The sequence below is a fragment of the Dromiciops gliroides genome, chromosome 2 (assembly GCF_019393635.1).
Source record: "Dromiciops gliroides isolate mDroGli1 chromosome 2, mDroGli1.pri, whole genome shotgun sequence".
Taxonomy (NCBI): Eukaryota; Metazoa; Chordata; class Mammalia; order Microbiotheria; family Microbiotheriidae; genus Dromiciops; species Dromiciops gliroides.
Window position 1 is genome coordinate 648,989,475 of NC_057862.1, and position 19,281 is coordinate 649,008,755.

The 19,281-nt window shown below is 50.1% G+C and overlaps 1 protein-coding gene across 1 annotated transcript in view; it reads left to right on the forward strand.

Moving 5' to 3' along the window:
* CDH15 (cadherin 15) overlaps positions 1-19,258 on the forward strand; it is a 39,566-nt gene extending 20,308 nt beyond the window's left edge. The window contains exons 2-14 of the mRNA XM_043980182.1: positions 3,779-3,931; positions 4,888-5,043; positions 5,431-5,575; positions 6,623-6,783; positions 8,161-8,289; positions 11,946-12,131; positions 12,686-12,939; positions 13,157-13,299; positions 13,852-14,088; positions 14,832-15,071; positions 15,338-15,474; positions 16,585-16,752; positions 17,599-19,258. Coding sequence (XP_043836117.1) covers positions 3,779-3,931; positions 4,888-5,043; positions 5,431-5,575; positions 6,623-6,783; positions 8,161-8,289; positions 11,946-12,131; positions 12,686-12,939; positions 13,157-13,299; positions 13,852-14,088; positions 14,832-15,071; positions 15,338-15,474; positions 16,585-16,752; positions 17,599-17,796 — 2,307 coding nt within the window. The 3' untranslated portion in view covers positions 17,797-19,258. The remainder of the gene's footprint in view (positions 1-3,778; positions 3,932-4,887; positions 5,044-5,430; positions 5,576-6,622; positions 6,784-8,160; positions 8,290-11,945; positions 12,132-12,685; positions 12,940-13,156; positions 13,300-13,851; positions 14,089-14,831; positions 15,072-15,337; positions 15,475-16,584; positions 16,753-17,598) is intronic.
* Positions 19,259-19,281: the final 23 nt, after the last annotated feature.

The following is a 19,281-nucleotide window of genomic DNA, read 5'->3' on the forward strand; positions in this document are numbered from 1 at the left end:
GTGACCCCTCCCTCTTCTTCCCCCCTGGAAATACTAGCTCTCCCTTAAGCTGAGAGAAAGGAGAAGGAGCCAAGTCGGTAGGGTTATTTAGAAACAAAAGAAGTCGCTCCCTCACCCCCATGGGAAGGGGGGAGGGAAGGGAAGGGCCCCAACTGCTGGGAAATAGGGAATATGAGCAAGTCTGTGGGGGCCTGCTCCTCTGCCCTCCCTCTCCCACAGCCCTCACCACATGGCTACTTAGGGTCATGGGGTCACAGATCTAAAGCCAGAAAGGACCTCAGGGGCCATCTAGTCCAACCCCGGCATTTTACAGATGAGGAAACTGAGGTACAGAGAGTGACTTGCTCAAGGTCACCCACCTAAATGGTGGATGGATTCAAACTCAGGTCCTGGGGTTCCAAAATCAGTCCTCTTTCCACCACACCAGTGTTGTTGCTTAGGGAGTTTTGAGGCTCCTCACGCAGGCAGAACCCCAAAGAGTACAGGGGTTTGTAGTTTCTGTACAGTCAAGGCTGGGACTCAGCAAACAGGAGATATGCATTATAGGTGTAGAGTTTCAGGGAGACTGTCATTCATGGTGGGGCTTCCCAGGAGCCACTGGAGCATGAGCTCAAAGCCTAGAAAGGAATTTGTCACCTTAAGGGGAGCCAAGGGAGGAAAAGAATAAAAATAATAGTACCAAGGCAGCTAGGTGGCACAGTGGATAAAGCACCAGCCCTGGATTCAGGAGGACCTGAGTTCAAATCCGGCCTCAGACACTTAACACTTACTAGCTGTGTGACCCTGGGCAAGTCACTTAACCCTCATTGCCTCAAAAAAATAATAATAATAATAATAATAACAATAATACCAACAACAAACTCACATTTGCTAGGTAGATGGCACAGTAAATAAAGCACTGGACCTGGAGTTAGGAAAATCTGAGTTCAAATCCAGCCTCAAACACTTACTAGCTGGGCAAGTCACTTAACTCCCATTGTCTCCAAAGATTTTTTTAAGTCAAATTGAAGATTTTATATTTGGTCCTAGAGATGACGAGGAGCCACTGGACCTTACTGAATAGGGTGGGTGGGTGACATGGTCAGATCTGTACTTGAGGAAGATCCATCCAACAGCCGAGTGGGTGATGACCGGGAGTGGGGAGAGGCTTGAAGTTGAGAGATCAATCAACAGGCTTTGGCAATAGTCTAAGCATGAGGTAATGAGGGCCTGCACCAGGGTGGAGGCCACGTCAGAAGAGAACAGGGCACTTGTGAAAGATATTTCAGATATAAAATCAACAGAACTTGGCATTAGCTTGAATATGGGGGAGAAGGCTGAGAAAGACTGAGGAGTCCAGGATGTGAGCCCAGCTGCCCGGGAAGGTGGTCATGGCCTCAACCATGATGGAGAAGTAAGGAAGAGGTGGGGCCGGGTGGTAGGAGGGAGAGAATGAGGAGGTCAGTTTGGGACCCATTGAGCATAAAATGTCTATGATACATTCAGTCTGAGATATACAATAGGCAGTTGGAGATGTGAGCCTGGATTTCGAGAGAGATTAGGGCTGGATAAATGGATCTGAGAATCATCAACATGAAGATGATCATTGATGTATGGGAGCTGTTGACATTGTCAAGCAAACTAGTATTGAGGGAGAAGAGGAGAGGCCCAAGGACAAAACCATGGGAACAGGGGACAGCTGTGATTAATGGGTGTGACCAGGACAGAGATCTGGCAGGAGAGACTCAGGCAAAGCAGACAGACAGATAGGAGAACCAGGAGGGCTCGTGAAAACCTAGATTACCTAAGAGAAGAAGGTGATCGACAATGTCAAAGACTGCAGAGAAGTCAGGAAGGACACAGATTGAGAAAATGCCACTGGATTTGGCAATTAAAAGAACACTGTGGGGGGCAGCTAGGTGGCAAAGTAGATAGAGCACCGGCCCTGGAGTCAGGAGTACCTGAGTTCAAATCCGGCCTCAGACACTTAACACTTACTAGCTGTGTGACTGTGGGCAAGTCACTTAACCCCAATTGCCTCACTAAAAAAATAATAATAATAATAACAATTTTTAAAAGAACACTGTGAACTTTGGAGAGGACAATTTCAGTTAAATGATGAGGTCAGAAGCCAGATTGCAAAGGATTTAGGAGAGTGAAAGGAGAGGAAGTGGAAACATCCATTTAAATGGCTTTTTTCAAGGTCAGTCGTGCATTAATGCACCGTAGGTGGAGCTGTGAACTGATCCAACCATTCTGGAGAGCAATTTGGAACTATGCCCAAAGGGCTATAAAACCATGCATGTGCTTTGACCCAATAATACCACGGCTAGGTCGGTACCTGAAAGAGATAAAAAAAACAAAAAGGAAAAGGACCTATATGTACAAAAATATTTATAGCAGCTTTTTTGTGGTGGCAAAAAATTGGAAATCAAGGGAATGCCCATCAACTGGGGAATGGCTAAACAAGTTGTGGTGTACAGATGCGATGGAATACTATTATTCTATAAGAAATGATGAGCAGGCAGATTTCAGAAAAGCCTTGGAAGACTTACATGAACTGATGCTTAGTGAAGTGAGAACAACCAGGAGAACAGGGGACGTGGTGATAGCAATATTGTGTGATGATCAATTGTGAATGACTTGGTTCTTCTCAGTAATACAGTGATCCAGAGCAACTCCAGGAAAAATCCTGACCACATCCAGAGAAAGAAGTAATGGATTTTGAATGCAGATTGAAACATAACTTTTTTACTTTGTTATTTGGGGGGGAGGGTCTGCATTTTCTTTTGCAACATGGCTAGTATGGAAGTGTTTTGTATAACTATGCATGTATAATCTATACCAAATTGCTTGCCTTCTCAAGGGGAGAGAGGAGAGGAGCAAAACTTTCAAAATGAACATTTTAAAAATTTTACATGTAATTGAGAAAAAATAAAATTTAAATGTAAAAAAGGTTAGACATGAAAGGGAGGAAAGGTACAGAGTGATAGCTAGCAGGGATGTTCAGATCAAGTGAAAGGTTTGGGGGTTTTTTAAGGATGAAGAGACATAGGCATGTTTGTCAGAGATATTGAGGATTAGTGAGAGAGTGGGGATGATAAGGGGGTGGGCAATCTGCTGGAGAGAGTGGGGAGGCATTTGGTTAGGGCAAACTGTCTCATTTGATCCTCAGAACAGCCCTGTGAGGTTGGTAGTGATACCAGACTAAGGAATGGAAAGATTAGGTGGCTTGATCACAGTGACATGGCTATAAATGTCAGAGCTTGGAATCAAACTCCGGCTTCTCTTGGGGCTTTATCAACTCACCAACAACCTTTCAGGTGTCTTCCCCATTAGAACAAAAGCCGAGGTTGTCTTCCTGGTATGTGTCTTGTCTACTTAATACTGCTCCTCCCTCCCTCCCTCCCTCCCTCCTATCCTTTCCCCCAATCTCTCTCTCTCTCTCTCTCCTCCCCCTCCCCTGTACCTTGCCTCTCTGGTAGTCAGCAGAATCTGTGCTTGAACTAAGGTTTCCCTAACACTAAATCCAGCGTTCTTTCCATTATGCCATACCGTGGTCCAAACTCCTGGGTACACAGCTCAGGGATCACACTTCCTGGGGGTGCTTCCAGCTGGCTCTGGGCTTGATATCCCATTCAGGTCTTAATTTCCCCTCAGGCTCACCCCCTGTCCAGTTTTCTCTGGGGTCTTCTCTGAGTCTAAGAGGCTGCCCCTGGCTAATTTCCTGTTAAGGGATTGGTTGGTGGGGAGTGCGAATCAGATCATGGTGCCAATGCTTTCCATTTCCTGACTGCAGGGTCTCAGCCTTTCCATGGGGATGACTGTGCTTCCTAGCCCCCTTTATCTCTGGCGACATCCAACGGGGCTGAATCGAGTTCGGAGAGCCTGGGTCATCCCGCCCATCAGCGTGTCAGAGAACCACAAGAAGATTCCCTACACCCTGGTGCAGGTTGGCAGGGGCACGTAGGGGGTTGGGGCAGGGGAGAGAGGAGTAGTCAGGAAAGGCTTTGTGATTACCCTCCACGTGTGCGGGAGACGAGGACACAGCCCCACACAGAACTCCGCCAACATCCAAAGGCGACTCCCATCTACACCCCCGCGTCCTTCCAAGTCCTCTGTCTGTGACTTTCCCAACTGAAGCCAGAAATTCCTCCCAGCCCTACCCAGAATCCCTGAGGAATGGGGGGCAGGGAGCAGGGGGGACAGGGATGGTAAGGGGGCGCCAGTCACTCTATTTCTCATCAGGAAACCTGTGTTAAGAGCCCGCAGTGTGTAAGACACCACGCTAGATTCTGGGGATAGAGAGATGAAATAAATAATACATACCTACTCTCCAGAACCGTGCTATCTAATGGGGACGGGTTGGGGGGAGGGGCTAGCAGTGACACGCCAATAAATAGGTCGAGTGCAATAGGGGCAAAGGAGAATCCAAAGTGTTCAAGGCCACTCTGAGGATGGGGAGGATGGGTGGTGGAGAAGGCTTCATGGAGGAAGTGGTGGCACCAGAACCTTAAAGGATGGAAGGCATTTCGCCAGCCGAAGATAAGGCACCTTTTCTTTAACAGCCCCTAGGAAATTGTCTCTAAAGAACAGGTATCGTAAGGTAGAGGTCACAGAAGATACAAATCATACAAAAACATCTTTCCCCAGCAGGGGTGACAGAGGAAGGTGGAACCCCTCACCAGTTAATCCCTGTATCCCTGAGCTCAGATTTGGAGTCAGAAGGTACCTTAAAATTTCATCCAGTGCCATCCCTTTAAAGATGAAGAGACTGAGGCCCCAGCAAGTGACCTGTCCAAGGTGACATAGGGAGTGAAGGGCAGATCAGGATCTGAACTCGGCCCGACTCCAGACTAAAGCACATCATTGCGTCTCTTACCAGTCCTGTTTTCTCTCCTGCGGCAGATCAAGTCGGATAAACAACAACTGGGCAGCGTCATCTACAGCATCAAGGGCCCGGGGGTGGATGAAGAGCCTTTCGGAATCTTCTCCATCGATAAGTTCTCGGGCAAGGTGTTCCTCAATGCCATGCTGGACCGAGAGAAGACAGACCACTTCAGGGTAAGGGCCGCCGGTGGGAGGAGCCTGTTCTAGCCTAACCCAGCCCCCACAGGCCCTTTCAGCGCCACGCCCCCGTCAGGGTCCTCCCCAGTGCTGTCACCGGGACGCTGAGCCTCCAGTGCTAGAAGCCAGGAGTGGGGACCCAAAGGCAGCATCAGCCAGAGCCCATCCATATACAGAGGAGTACGTTCCCCCCCCCCTTTAATCAGACGAGACCCCGAGGCTCAGGGTGGTTCGAGTAGCCTTCCCAAAGTCACCTAGTCAGTGATGGAGCCGCTAACACCAGAAGCCAGGTCTCAGGATTTCTGTCCCAAAGTCAGTGCACCGTCCACGTGGCTGCTCCGACGAAGTGCCCACGGTGCCAGCCCCAGCTCTCTTCTCGCTTAGCTAAAGGCCTTCGCCCTGGATCTGGGAGGGTCCACGCTAGAGGACCCGACTGACCTGGAGATTGTGGTGGTGGATCAGAATGACAACCGGCCCGTCTTCCAGCAGGAGATATTCATCGGTCATGTCCTAGAGGGGGCCATCCCAGGTGAGGCCGGTCAGCCCTACCCCTAACCCTAACCCCTGTGACGCGGGGGGAAGGCCCTGACTCTACCCACGGTCTATGCCCCTGGTTTCCCAAAAGCTTAGACATCCCTCTGAAGGGCTTTGTGTAAGTGAAGGGGGTCATTAAAATTAGACCGGGGACCACCTAAGTAAACAGCCATATTTCATCGGAAGCGCCCAAACGCTTAAAAACGTTTACAAAGGGGCAGCTAGGTGGCGCAGTGGATAAAGTACTGGCCCTGGATTCAGGAGGACCTGAGTTCAAATCCAGCCTCAGACACTTGACACTTACTAGCTGTGTGACCCTGGGCAAGTCACTTAACCCTCACTGCCCCACCAAAAAAAAAAACAAACCACATTTACAAAGACACCAAAACAGAACGCATGAAAAAATACAATATTCAAGCTTTGGAAAATAAAGTCACCTGCAACGTGTTTATAGCAATGAAGAGGATGGCTGCCTTTCCACCTCCAAACTTCTCAAAATGCGCCGGGCACCAATGATATATGTAAATCTGACTAGATCAGTTGGCTGATTCCCAGACCGGCGCTAATCTCATCACTAGAAACTGTTTATGTTGGAGATTGGACGGTTTCTCTTTTGCAATTGAGTCCCCCTCCCTCTCCTGTCTGTGACCTCGGCTTTGGTAAAATCACAGGCTTTAAAAGGTTGGAAAACATTGAATTAATCTGTATTTGCTCAAATGCTTCAGCATTGGCAGCCCCGGCTGTTTCACCTTGGTGCCCCACCCCCACCCCCATTGCTTGACACTGGGCTATCCCCGACAATCGTCCCTCTTCATTTTGCCCGGAATACACGCCAGGCTCCCTCACGTTACATCTCCGTCCTCTTTGGTCCGCTATGGCGGATCTATTTGCCCCGCCGTCATTGGGGCCGCGGGACGAGTGAATTCTCGGCTGTGCCTCCTGCGGCTGAAGCTGGAGGAACCCGGGATTCTGTGTGTTGGGTCCCCAGTTCTCCCTCTAGGAGTGTGTGGCCACTGGGAGTCAGTATGTCTGTCCCTACCAGGCACCTATGTAACAAAGGCCGAAGCAACGGATGCTGATGACCCAGACACAGACAATGCAGCACTGAGGTACTCGATTCTGGACCAGGGCAAGACAGAGCATTTCAGCATCGATGAGCATACAGGGGAGATCCGAACCGTACAAGTCGGGCTGGATAGAGAGGTGAGGGCCCCGAGGGGCATGAAGAGGCAGCTAGGGGTGGGTGCATGGATGCTGTCCTCCCCGAAGGGCACCCTGAGCACGTGCCTACCCAGAGGATCCCCAGAAGGAGCGTGGGGAGAGGCATCTCTGCTCTGTAAGACAAGAAGCAATGACAGTGGTCTAACCCTTTGAATCTCAAACCAAGGGGCGAGTCACTTCACCCTGTTTGCCTCAGTTTCCTCATGTGTAAAACAAGCTGGAGAAGGATACTGGCAAACTACGCCAGTATTTTTGCCAAGAAGATCCCAAATGTTGGGGGCAGCTAGGTGGCGCTGCATTGGATAAAGCACTAGCCTTGGATTCAGGAGGACCTGAGTTCAAATCCAGCTTCAGACACATGACAATTACTAGCTGTGTGACCCTGGGCAAGTCACTTAACCCTCAATGCCCTGCCAAAAAAAAAAAAAAAGATCATAAATGTGATCACAAAGAGTCAGACCTGACTGAACAACAACACTATACCAAGCATTGTTGATTTCCCGGGAGTTTTCCCAAATCATGATAATAACAGAGTTTTACATATATTATCTCATTTAATTCTCATGAAACCCTGGTGGGAGGAGGTGCCATTTTGATCTCCATTTTACAACTAAGGAAATGATGGGTGAGAGAAATTAAGTGGCTTGCCCAAGGTCACGCAGCTTGTGAGTGTCAGGCTGGATTTGAACTCAGGTCTTCCTGACAATCAGTCTGTCACTCTCTCCATTGCCAGCTTGGGAAAGTGTGCCCACACTGGCGGTGGATGGGCAGCAATGTTAATGCAGAGCAGTGCCCTCTTCTAGCTTCAGGCCATGACTGTCAGCAGAGGGCACGAAGGGGAACTTTTTCATTTGCTTCAGTTTCCTTCTGTTAAAAAGGTTTTGTGGAGGAAACTGAACTGTGGAGGCTCATGACTTCTCCCCCCTAGTCTCAATCCACCCAGGAGTCGACCCTCCTCCTGAGGTGCCGAACACCTGAGCCAGCTTGCTGCCACTGAGCACCAGCTGGGGAGGGAAAGGAGCTTGGAGGGGCAGGTAAACTTTGGTCTCTGAAGCTTCCTTCTAGTCCCTCCATCCAGAACCTCATCCCTTGGGGTTGGCCCAGCAGGGAGGCCCCCAGTCTGGGGTACACCAGGTTTTCAGTCCCAGATTCTGAAGCCTCAAGAAATCTCTCCAGAATTCTTTATCCCCTTCCTCACTCTGCAGACCAGCCATCACCCCATCCCAGAGGAAGCCCTACCAGTCGGGCAGATGGGTGAACTGCTCTCCAAATGTCCGACGACCTTTCCCAGCTACTTTGTGCCTTTATCTCTAGTCTTACACTATTTCTTTGCCATGACTATCTTTCCTTCTCCCCCAGGTGGTCGGAGTATACAACCTGACACTGCAGGTGGCTGATATGTCTGGGGACGGCCTCACCAACACCGCCACAGCCATCATCTACGTGGATGACATCAATGACAATGCCCCAGAGTTCACCAAGGAGGAGGTATTGCCCCACCCCCATCCCCACACCTACCCCAACTAATCTGCCATGGGAATTTCAGGTTCTTCTCCACTCCCTAAGCCAGCCCTGCCTTCCAGCAGAGGCTCATCAGAGACTTCCTCTATTCCAGAAGTCTTTAAACTATTTAGCTATTGGTCTTGGATGGGACTTGCCTCATGGTTGAGGGTGAAACGGCATTAAGTAAACTAAGTTCCAGGCACTGTGCTAAGAGCTGGGGAGACAAAGTAAGGTAAATACAGTCCCTAACCTCAAGGAATTTATCGCCTAATGGGGCAACAGAGTGTATTCATATGACTATATGAATAATGCATAGATATATCTACATTTATCTCTATCTCTATATCTGTATATATAGCTAACTAATGCAAGGTGGTCATGGAACAAATGACATTAAAAGCTAAGGTGGTGGGGGCAGCTAGGTGGTGCAGTGGATAGAGCACTGGCCCTGGAGTCAGGAGTACCTGGGTTCAAATCCAGCCTCAGACACTTAACACTTACTAGCTGTGTGATCTTGGGCAAGTCACTTAACCCCAATTGCCTCACTAAAAAAAAAAAAAAAAAAAAAAAAAAAAAAAAAAAAAAAAAAGCTAAGGTGGGGGGGGAAGGGATCAGCAGATGCAGCTACATAGGTGTCCCAATGGTTAGAGTTCAAATCCTGCTTCAGACACTAGCTACATGACCCTGATCAAGTCATTTAACCTATCTGCCTCAATTTTCTCAATGGCAAAATGGGGGTAATAATAGTATATACCTTTCAAGGCTGTTGTGAGGATCAAATGAGACAATATTTATAAGACACTTAGCATGTTGTGTGGCACATGTTAGGTGCTATAATGAATGTTTATTCCCCTTCCTTCACCTTAATGGAAAAGGTGGTACTTGGTTGAGTCTTGATGGAAACCAAAGATTCAGATAGAGGGGAGGAGGAAGAACATTCTGAGTGTGATCTTGCAAAGGTGGGAAATGTAGGGTCGTGTACCAAGAATAGCAAGTCAGCCGCTATTACCAGTTCTAAGAATGCTGTATAAGAAGACTGGGAAGGTGGGAATGGGGCCAACTTGTAAGGGACTTTAAATGCCTAATGGAGAAGTTTATACTTGATCCTAGAGATAATAGAGAACAATTGGGGTTTGTAGAGCATGGACTAAGGAAAATCCCATTGGCAGCTGTGTGGAGTATGCATTGGGAATGGGAGAAACTAGAGGCAGGACGACCAAGTAGGAAGCCATTGGGATAGGTCATTTGGGAAGTGATGAGGGTCTGAACTGGTGCGGGAGCTGTGTGAGTGGAAAGCAGGCATCCCTTTTGGCAAGACATGACAGTGGTAGAAGTGACGAGCTTTAGCAAATGACAGGATATGTGCAGTAAGAGTGAGGGGTTGGGGAAGCTGGGTGGAGGTTTGGATAAAGCACCGGCCTTGGATTCAGGAGGACCTGAGTTCAAATCTAGCCTCAGACACTTGACACTTACTATCTGTATGACCCTGGGCAAGTCACTTAACCCCCATTGCCCTACCAAAAAAAAAAGAGTGAGGGGTCAAGGAGGATATGGGAGTTGTCAACTTGGGTGACCTGCAAAATGGCGACTCTCTTGATGGTAATGGGAGTGGGTTTGGATACAAAATTTGTGGATTCTGTTTTGGACGGGTGGTGTTTGAGATGCCTCTGGGGGCTCCAGCTTGAAATGTCTAATAAGCAGCTGGTGGCATGGGACCATAACTCTGGAGAGAGGCTCACCAGGGCTAGACATGGAGATCTCAATGGTGTATCTGCCTAGAGATAGTCAGCCTTGCCTGGAAGCAGGAATGACAAGAGCAACTCACATTCACACAGAGCCTTAAGGTTCACAAAGCACTTCCCTCACAACAACCCCAGGCGAGCTTTGGCAAATCACTTAATCTCTTAGAGTTGAGGGACAATGGAAAAAGAATCTAGCTTCGAGAAATGTAGGCTGGTGGCAGCCAATACCATGAATGCAATCTTAGCTTGTATCAAGAGTAGTGTAGAATAGAATACTATTGTGCTGTAAGAAATGATGAGCAGGAAGAGTTCAGAGAAACCTGGAGGGTCTTGCGTGAGCTGATGATGAGTGAGATGAGCAGAACCAGAAGAACATTGTACACAGTATCATCAACATTGAGTGTTGACCTACTGTAATGGACTATATTATTCTCACCAATGCAATGGTACAGAAGAGTTCCAGGGAACTCATGATAGAAGAGGATCTCCAAATCCAAGAAAAAAAAAGAAAGAAAGAACTGTGGAGTATAGATGCTGATTGAACCATATTATTTCTTTTGTTTTGGGTGCTGTTGGTTTTTTTTCTTTCTATTTTGAGGTTTTGCATCACTGCTCTGATTCTTTCTCTTGTAACAGGATTAATGCAGAAATAGGATTAATGTTATTATGTGTATATATATCTCTATATCTATATGTATATGTATAGAGATATATAGATATAACCTATATCAGATTACCTGCTGTCTAGGGGAGGGGGGAGGGAGGGGTGGGAGGGAGAAAAATCTGAAATTGTAAAGCATGTATAAACAAAAGTTGAGAACTATCTTTACATGTAATGGAAAAAATAAAATACCTCATACATTAAAAAAAAAAAGAGTAGTGTAGAAACCAGAGCTGGGTGAGTGGTGGTCCCATTGCCCTCTGTTTTAGCCAGAACATACTCTGGTTCAGGATGGATCGGATGACCTCCGAGGTCCCTTCTAGCAGCCCCAATTCTGTGATTCTGTGAAATGTGAATGGGGGAGGGAATCACATGGCCCAGGAGTTAGGAAAGGTCATGATCATGTCCTGAATGACCCAACTGGGCGTCCATGGCAACCAGGTAAAAGGTGAGAGGGGGATCCCCAACACTTCATGTATCTGCTTGCTACGTACACTTTTGTGGAGGCCAGAGGCCTGCTGAGACCTTAGCATGGGAGAGGGGCTCTATAGTGGAAGGACTTTGGTCCAAGTTTGTGTGAGCGGTAATGGGACAGAGGATGCTTGACAAAGCCCTTAACTGTCACAGGAGGTAGCTGTAGACATGAGACAGAGGAACATCAGATGCTGTCTTCTGGGAGCTATGTGCTAAGCACTCTGTTCCAAGTATGGATGTGACTCCTCCTAAGTGTGTGTGGCTATAAGTAACTGATGCATTATCACTCCCCGTAGAAGTGTTACTCCTTGGAAAGGGTTAACAGACTTCATGAACTCTGCTAAGAACTTTGCTTTCTTCGCCACCAATAAATATTCTCCTCTCTGTCAATCATGTGCTTGCAAGGAGAGTTGATGATCATGCATTGGGTAGTATCTTACACAAAGAAAATATCAGGGGGACAGCTAGGTGGTGCAGTGGATAAAGAACTGGCCCTGGATTTAGGAGGATCTGAGTTCAAATCCAACCTCAGATACTTGACACATACTATCTGTGTGACCCTGGGCAAGTCACTTAACCCTCATTAGCGTGCAAATAAAATCATATTTTCTGGTTGGGGACAATGAACTAGACAACTGAGAAATCCCCCAAAGTGGTACAAGCAAAATCTGCTCTCCCAGGGGTCACATTCATCAGACTGCCCTCATGCTCCAAACCCTCTTTCTTCCCCGGGTAGTCACTGGGCACTGTGGCATCTCTCCTAGTTCTCCATGAGAGCCGACGAGGCCGTCGGTGGCCTAGACGTGGGGAGGCTCGAAGTTCAGGACAAGGACCTACCCGGCTCTCCCAACTGGGTGGCCAAGTTCACCATTCTGGAGGGAGACCCCACTGGGCAGTTTGCTATTCGTACAGACCCCAAGACCAACGACGGCATCCTGTCCGTGGTGAAGGTGAGCAAGGCCCGGACGTGGATTGCGACGTGTCCAGGCAGAGCTCCACAGACCCTCCCCAGGTGGTGGACAGGCAGTGGGCCTTGCCTCATTTCACAGCCAATTTTAGGACCTGGACTTCTGGCTCCACTCTCTCATCACCACTATCCCTTGTCCCAGCAGACTATCATGCATATGTGTGTATGTAAATTAATCAATGTGCATTTATTAAGCACCTACTAGGTGCCAGGTACTGGTAATAGACACAAAGACTACTCTCAAAAAGTTTGTGCCGAGGGAAGATGGACTGAGGAAATGGGAGGGGAGGAGTAGTGAACCCACCTATCCCCATCTCAGAGCCTGCAGTTTCTGGCCTATTAGCCAGAAATCCAGGGCTTTGCTTTTGTTTTGTTTTTCTCATTGGGAACTGTTAGGAAAAAGAATGTCAGGGCCCCAGATAAAACCCAGGCCCCAAGGCTCACCAATGGGTGCCCAGAATCGTGCATATTGGGAGGAGGAGAGAGGAGGGGAGGGGACGGAGGCTTGTGATGTCCCCAACCCTTTGGTTCCCATAGCCCTTAGACCACGAGAGCAGAGAGCAGTACCAGCTTCGGGTGTCCGTGCAGAATGAGGCCCCCCTGCAAGGGACTGCCCCCAAGGCTGCCCGAGGCCTCGCCACAGTGACCGTGGAGGTGCAGGATGTGAACGAGCCTCCCGTCTTCCACACCAACCCTCTTCGAGCCAGTGTGGCCGAGGGGGCTCCTCCTGGGACTGACGTCACCACCTTCTTTGCCCGGGACCCAGACACCCAGCGACATCAGAGTATCAGGTGAGAGCCAGGGGTGCCTCAGCTCTTCCTTCAGAGTTCCAGAATTGCTGAGGCCTCCAGTCCAGGGCACCCGATGGGAAGGGGCTATGATGCAGCGAAAGGACCGCCCCACAGAGCATGCGTCTGGATGCGTATGCATGGAAATGCCCCCAAGTCTTTGTTGCTCCGTGTAAGCCCAGGTCCACCAACATCTGGTCCTTTCCCTACCTTACCTCAGGTACTTCAAAGACTATGATCCCGAGGACTGGCTCCGAGTGGACCGTGCCACTGGCCGGATCCAGACCAAGCGTGCGATCAACCCAGCCTCACCCTTCCTCAAAGATGGCTGGTACCGTGCCATCATCCTGGCCAGTGATGACGGTGAGGGCATGATGGGGGGAGGGGAGGGGAGGCCGTGTGCTCCCTGCCCATGGAAAGATCCATAGTCTTGAGGGGCAAAGGAGAGAGACCACCCTTGCTGGTATAGCCACAGATTCCCTATGTACCACATGTGTTCCTAAGGACAGAGGTCTGGCTGTGGGGTGAGGGTGTGGAATATCCCAATCCCACGGCTAGGGCTTGGGGTTCCGATCTGCATTGATGCCCATTTGGGCAAATCATGAAACATGGAATATCAGGGATGGAAGGGATGAGGTCACCTAGCCGAGCTTCCCCATGATCTGGTCTGCTGCGAGACCACAGAGGACACGTATTCTGAGCCCTTCCCAAACAGAAATGCCCTCCTCAAAGCCAGGATGAGAAGTGGGTGCTCGATAGTCACTGCTCGAAGGAAAAGTGGATTCCCCCAACCCTCCCCCAGTGCCAAGTTCACTGTGGCTCACAATCGTGGGACCACAGACGGGGTAGCCTAGATCAGGGCAAGGTCAGTAGGTCCAAAAATAAAGTGTCGCCTCCCCCTTCCTAAACCACCAGCCTCCCCGGCTCGCACGGCCACCGGCACCCTCTCCATAGAGATTCTGGAGGTCAACGACCACGCGCCTCTCCTGGCTTCACCAACCGGTACCCTGTGCAGTGACCCGGGCCAGGGGTCTGGCCTCATCCTCAGTGCTACAGATGAGGACTTACCTCCACACGGGGCTCCCTTCCACTTCCAACTGAGTCCCAGCTCCCCTGAACTGGCAAGAAACTGGAGCATCAGCCAGCTCAATGGTGAGAACCCACCCTCCTCCTAAAGTGAAGCCAAGGAGTTCAGGAGCCAGGATGTGACAGGGCTTGGGGTCAGCAGGACCTGGGTTTGAATCCCACCCCAGACATTTATTGGCTGTGTGGCCTAAGTAGATCACTTAACCTCCCTGAGCCTCAATGTCCTCACCTGTAAAAATGGAACTAATAAAAAAAATTAAAATTAAAATTAAAAAAATTTTTAAAGGGGGGGGGGGCAGTTAGGTGATGCAGTGGATAGAGCACCAGCCCTGGAGTCAAGAGGACTTGAATTCAAATCCAGCCTCAGACACTTGACACTTACTAGCTGTGTGACCCTGGGCAAGTCATTTAACCCTCATTGCCCCTATGAGGGTCAAATGAAGCAATGGGTGGAAATCACTTCCCAAAACCCCAAGTGCTATGTGTCAGCTGTTATGATGAACAGTGCCCAGTAGGGGCTCGATAACAGATGGATGATCAGCCGTTCTCCATAGCCTGAAGTAAAACTACACAAGGGAACACAGCTAAGCTACTTGGAGAGCTGGGATTGGAACCCAGGACTCAAGGCCCAGTGCTATACAGTGACCTAATGGAGGGTGAGCTAGGGGATGGGGACAGACAAGAAGGAGCTTGGAGGGGGATGGGGATTGTATGAGGGAAGGAGAGGAGAAGGGACATGGGGCAGGAGAGAGATGGGGAGAGGCCGTTCTGTCTCTCTGCCCTCCACCAAGGACCTTCTCTCCTCCCAGTGACTCATGCCCGGTTACGCCTGCGGACGGAGGCCCAGGAGGGTCTGTACAGCCTGGCCCTCCTGCTCCAGGACTCGGGGCAGCCCCCCCAGCAGCTCGAGCAGCTGCTCAATGTAACTGTGTGTCGCTGTGGGGAGGCCGGGGTCTGCACTCCGGGGGCAGCCGCCCTTCTGGCCGGGGGAGCCGGCATCGGCCTGATGGCCCTCGTCATTGTCCTGGCCAGTGTCATCCTTCTTCTCTGTAAGTTACCTCTGCCCCAGAGAATCTCATCTGGTTTTCCCTGATGCCCCCATGCTCCTCACTTAGGGTCCCACTTAAATCCTCCGGGGGGATCCCAGACCCCCCCAGAGGCCCCATGGAAGGCTCCTCTTTATCCCTTCCCCCATGCCTCACATATTCCTAGGGCGGGCCATCAAAGTTTTACCCAGAGACCCCCGGGACTCCCACTTAGGGCCCCCTTTGCTCTTCCCCTCCATACCCACGGGAGCTTCTTCCCCGGGGGACAGTGCTCATATTGCTGGTGGCCATCTTGGAGCGCTCTCGCCAGCGAGTCCGGGAGAAGGGGTTGTTGGACGGGCTGCAGGATGATGTCCGGGACAATATCCTCAACTATGATGAGCAGGGAGGTGGAGAAGAGGACCAGGTGAGGAAGGGGGGAGGCGGCTGAGGGAGAGAAGGGGACCTGCCATGGGGAGGGAAGAGGTGGGTCAGGGAAGGAGGGAGGGAAGTCAGGCGAAGGCCAGGGAAAAGGAGGACCAGGAGACAGGCAGAAATAAAGAAGCAACATCACTCTGGGGTTGGGGAGGGACAGGAATCCAGGAACAAAGATGGAAGACCTAGCTAGACAGTGTTGGGCTTAATCCCAAGAACCCAACTTGATTGGCTGGTGAGAGGTATAAAAAGTGAAGACTCCCAGGCCCCCTAATAATAATAATAATAAATAGCTAATGTTTATATAGCATTTTTTGTGGTGATTAGGCTTTAAGATCTGGCCTTTTTTTTTTTTTTTTGGTGAGGCAATTGGGGTTAAGTGACTTGCCCAGGGTCACACAGCTAGTGTCAAGTGTCTGAGGCCGGATTTGAACTCAAGTCCTCCTGAATCCAGGGCCAGTGCTCGATAGAGCACTGCGCGACCTAGCTGCCCCTATATAGCATTTTAAGGTCTGTTTAAACACTGTACATGTTATCTCATGTGGGGAATAACCCCTCTAGCTTGAGGTTGAAAATCTAGAGAATTCCCAGTAAGAATCAGAGTGCTGGCCAATGGGCCAGGATGCCTGCATTAGCTTTGACTTCTGTTACCCCAGCTGGGGTTGCACCTTTCCCCCCAGCTTATCCAGGGAACGTACCTAGACCTCAGATGTGGGGGGATGGACTGCAGTAGTTGGGACACTGGTAGGTATCCAAGTACTCGGATATCTGTACCCAAAATCCACCCTATAATGGGAAACACACCATTACCTCCTGGGATTTAGAACTGGAAGGGACAGGTGCCTTCCCTACACTATAGGGGGGAATAACGGACACACGGGGAGACCAAGGCTGAGAGTCCCATACGGTCACCATTTAATTTTCCAAGGCTTGGTGATCTCATTTGTGGGTTATCAAGGTCTGGCTCCCCCTTGCCAAGAAAGCCGGCGAGGAAGGGAAACCAAAATTGATTGGTCTCTAACTCTCTTGTGAGCATCTCTGGTAGGGCCAGGAAAAGAGAAAAGAGGTGGCTTCAGTTGTGGCCATTTGTCTCACGTTACAGGATGCCTATGACATAAACCAGCTTCGTCATCCTACAGAGCTGATGCCTCAGACCTCCTTTCGGGGAAGACAGCCTCTGAGAAAGGACACGCCCTATCACCGGGTCCCTCCCCAGCCCTCCCGGGCCCTGCCCACAAGCCCCTCAGACATTGCTGACTTCATCAGTGATGTAAGTGCACCCAGGGAGAATTTAGAGATGGACCTAGTGGTGGGGACCCTCCTGGTCTTGTGACTTTCACCTCCCATTATGCCCCAAGCCTTCTGACATCAGGAGGGGATCAACAGGAGAAAAAAATAAAGGAAAAACAACCTTTCTTTTTAGGCAATGACTTGACACAGCCTAGTAAAAGCTGTTACCCATTACCTCCCTTTTCCCAAAACCAAGAAATTGTCCCTTTAGTCTCCTCCTAACATGTGTTTTCACAGAACCCATCAATGACATGGTTCATGCCTCCTCTTATGGACAACCCTTACAGGTCCTGTGGCCACTGCCTCAGTTTACCCAGGACCTCCTCTCTATCCCAATGCAGTTGATAATCCCCAGTAAAGTGGATGCAAACAGCATCAATAAAACCAAACAGCACACAATGCAAAGATCACTTCATTTTGGCTTCCAGATACACGATCTCAGTAATTCTCAGTGTTGTCTGGGCCCCTGTAGGGTTCCCAAAACCCTTGGGGGGGGTAGCACTGCAAGGTCAAAGCTATTCCTATAATCATCCTGAGATGTTTTCATTTCCTAATACAATGGACATCACATAAACAACAGCTCGGTTATTCCTAAAACCATGAAGGGATCCTGAGACCCCAAAATTGTGAGAACCACCCCACTTCGTAGAATTCCTTTTGCCCACATCTCCACCTTTCAAATTGTTTTCCTCGTTTTTTCCTCATTTTTCAATGAGTTTTCAGTCCCTGGGCCCTTGAGCATCCACAAAAGAAGTTGTTGAGGCTTAGGTGTGTGTTTGAAGAGTTCAGCTCAACCCCAGCTTTCCCGTCTCACCTGTGCCACCAGGGTCTAGAAGCCGCTGACAACGACCCCAGCGTCCCGCCCTATGACACGGCGCTCATCTACGACTATGAGGGAGAAGGCTCTCTGGCAGGAACGCTCAGCTCTATCCTGTCGAGCCTGGGAGATGAGGACCAGGAATATGACTACCTCAGGGACTGGGGTCCCAGATTCACTCGGCTGGCGGACATGTACGGGCACTGAGGGGCTGGGAGGACTTGGGGGATGGAGCAGGGGAGAGAAAGCTGAAAGATTCCCTCCCCGAGGGGAAGGGGAGCAGGGGAGGAGAGGAGGGAGAGGAGGGCCGGAGGGGGGGTGGAGAGGCTCAGCGTGGTACCCCTTGCTGGGGGCGCAGACATTCCTGAGTTTGAGAGGCCCTCTCTTCCATCCATCCCAGGGCGCTTCCTGAAAGCCAGGGCAGCCTTATCCTTTACCCTGAGCTCTACCCACTGCTCCCTCCCTCTTTGGACCCAGGTGGGGTGCTCTAGATGGGGCCAAGAGCACTAAGGAAAAGCAAGCTGTGGGTCACCCTGTGGTCTCCTCAGAGCCCGCCAGAGGCCCAACTCTCCAGGGGAAACTCCTTTGCCTCCCATAGCCTCATCCTGAGGCTTCAAAGAATTCCCTCAGGGCTACAGGGAGGGAGCAGGGCTCCTTTAAGAGAAAGTCAGGGTTCATTCAAGGTTCCAGCCATACCCAATCATTGGATTGGACTTGCCTTATTCTTAGAAGGTCGGGGTGCTGTATGGTACCCCAAGCTCTCCTGAAGAAGCAAAATCTCCATGGTGCTATTAGGTTAAACCTTCTAGGAGCAATATAAGAGGTATCCAAAAGCCAAGATAAATGATGGAAATCAGAGACATTCTCTTGGATGGGGAAGTGCTGAACTGAGCCAAGCCAGACTGGGCCTCGGAGGGGCATCCCACCTGGCTGCCCAGACATGAGAAGGTTGGGCCATCCCCTCCTCCCAACCCTTCCCCTGCTCCCAGGCATGTCTAGGACCTTTCTGTGAAATTCCTCCTCCCATCCTCCCCCAGTGTTTGCCCCACCGTGTTGCAAAGTGTTTTGTATAAGAGGAATTAGCTGCATGATGCAGTTTGAATTAAAAAAAAAAAAGCAGCCTTAGAGACATTTCTACATAAGACTTAGGATCTCCTAGAACAAGGTCGCACCAAAGACCAAGTGCATGCTCACTGACCTCCCCCTGAAACACCACTGGAATGAGAGGAGGAAGAAATGGGGTCCTGGAAGGCCTAGCGAGAAAGCCAGAAAAGAGGATGCAGAGGGCACTTCCCCAGGGGAAGAATGGAGAAGACAGTGGTTCTCATGGCACTTTTAAGCAAGGAGGGGAGAGAGAAGCCAGGGCCACCTCGAACCCAGTCAGACAGCAGGACATTCTGCCCCAGAAAGAAAGCCTATTACTTGGGGCTGAGGGTTTCCAAGGCAATCCCCAGAGTGACAAGAGGGCGGCCAAGACAGCATTTGTCTGCCTCTGATTGAGAAAAGGCTTAGTTTGTCCAGAATCTGGGTTCCAGGTAATCTGGGCATCTCTGTCCTACCCTAGGGAGCTCAGAGCCCTCCAGGGGACAGCGACTGGCCTTCAGAGGCCTCCTTTACCCCTCAACCCCATCCAGAAAACAGGTGAGCTGGTGAGGAGGAGAGCAGGCAGGGCCCAGAAGCAATACCCCAGAG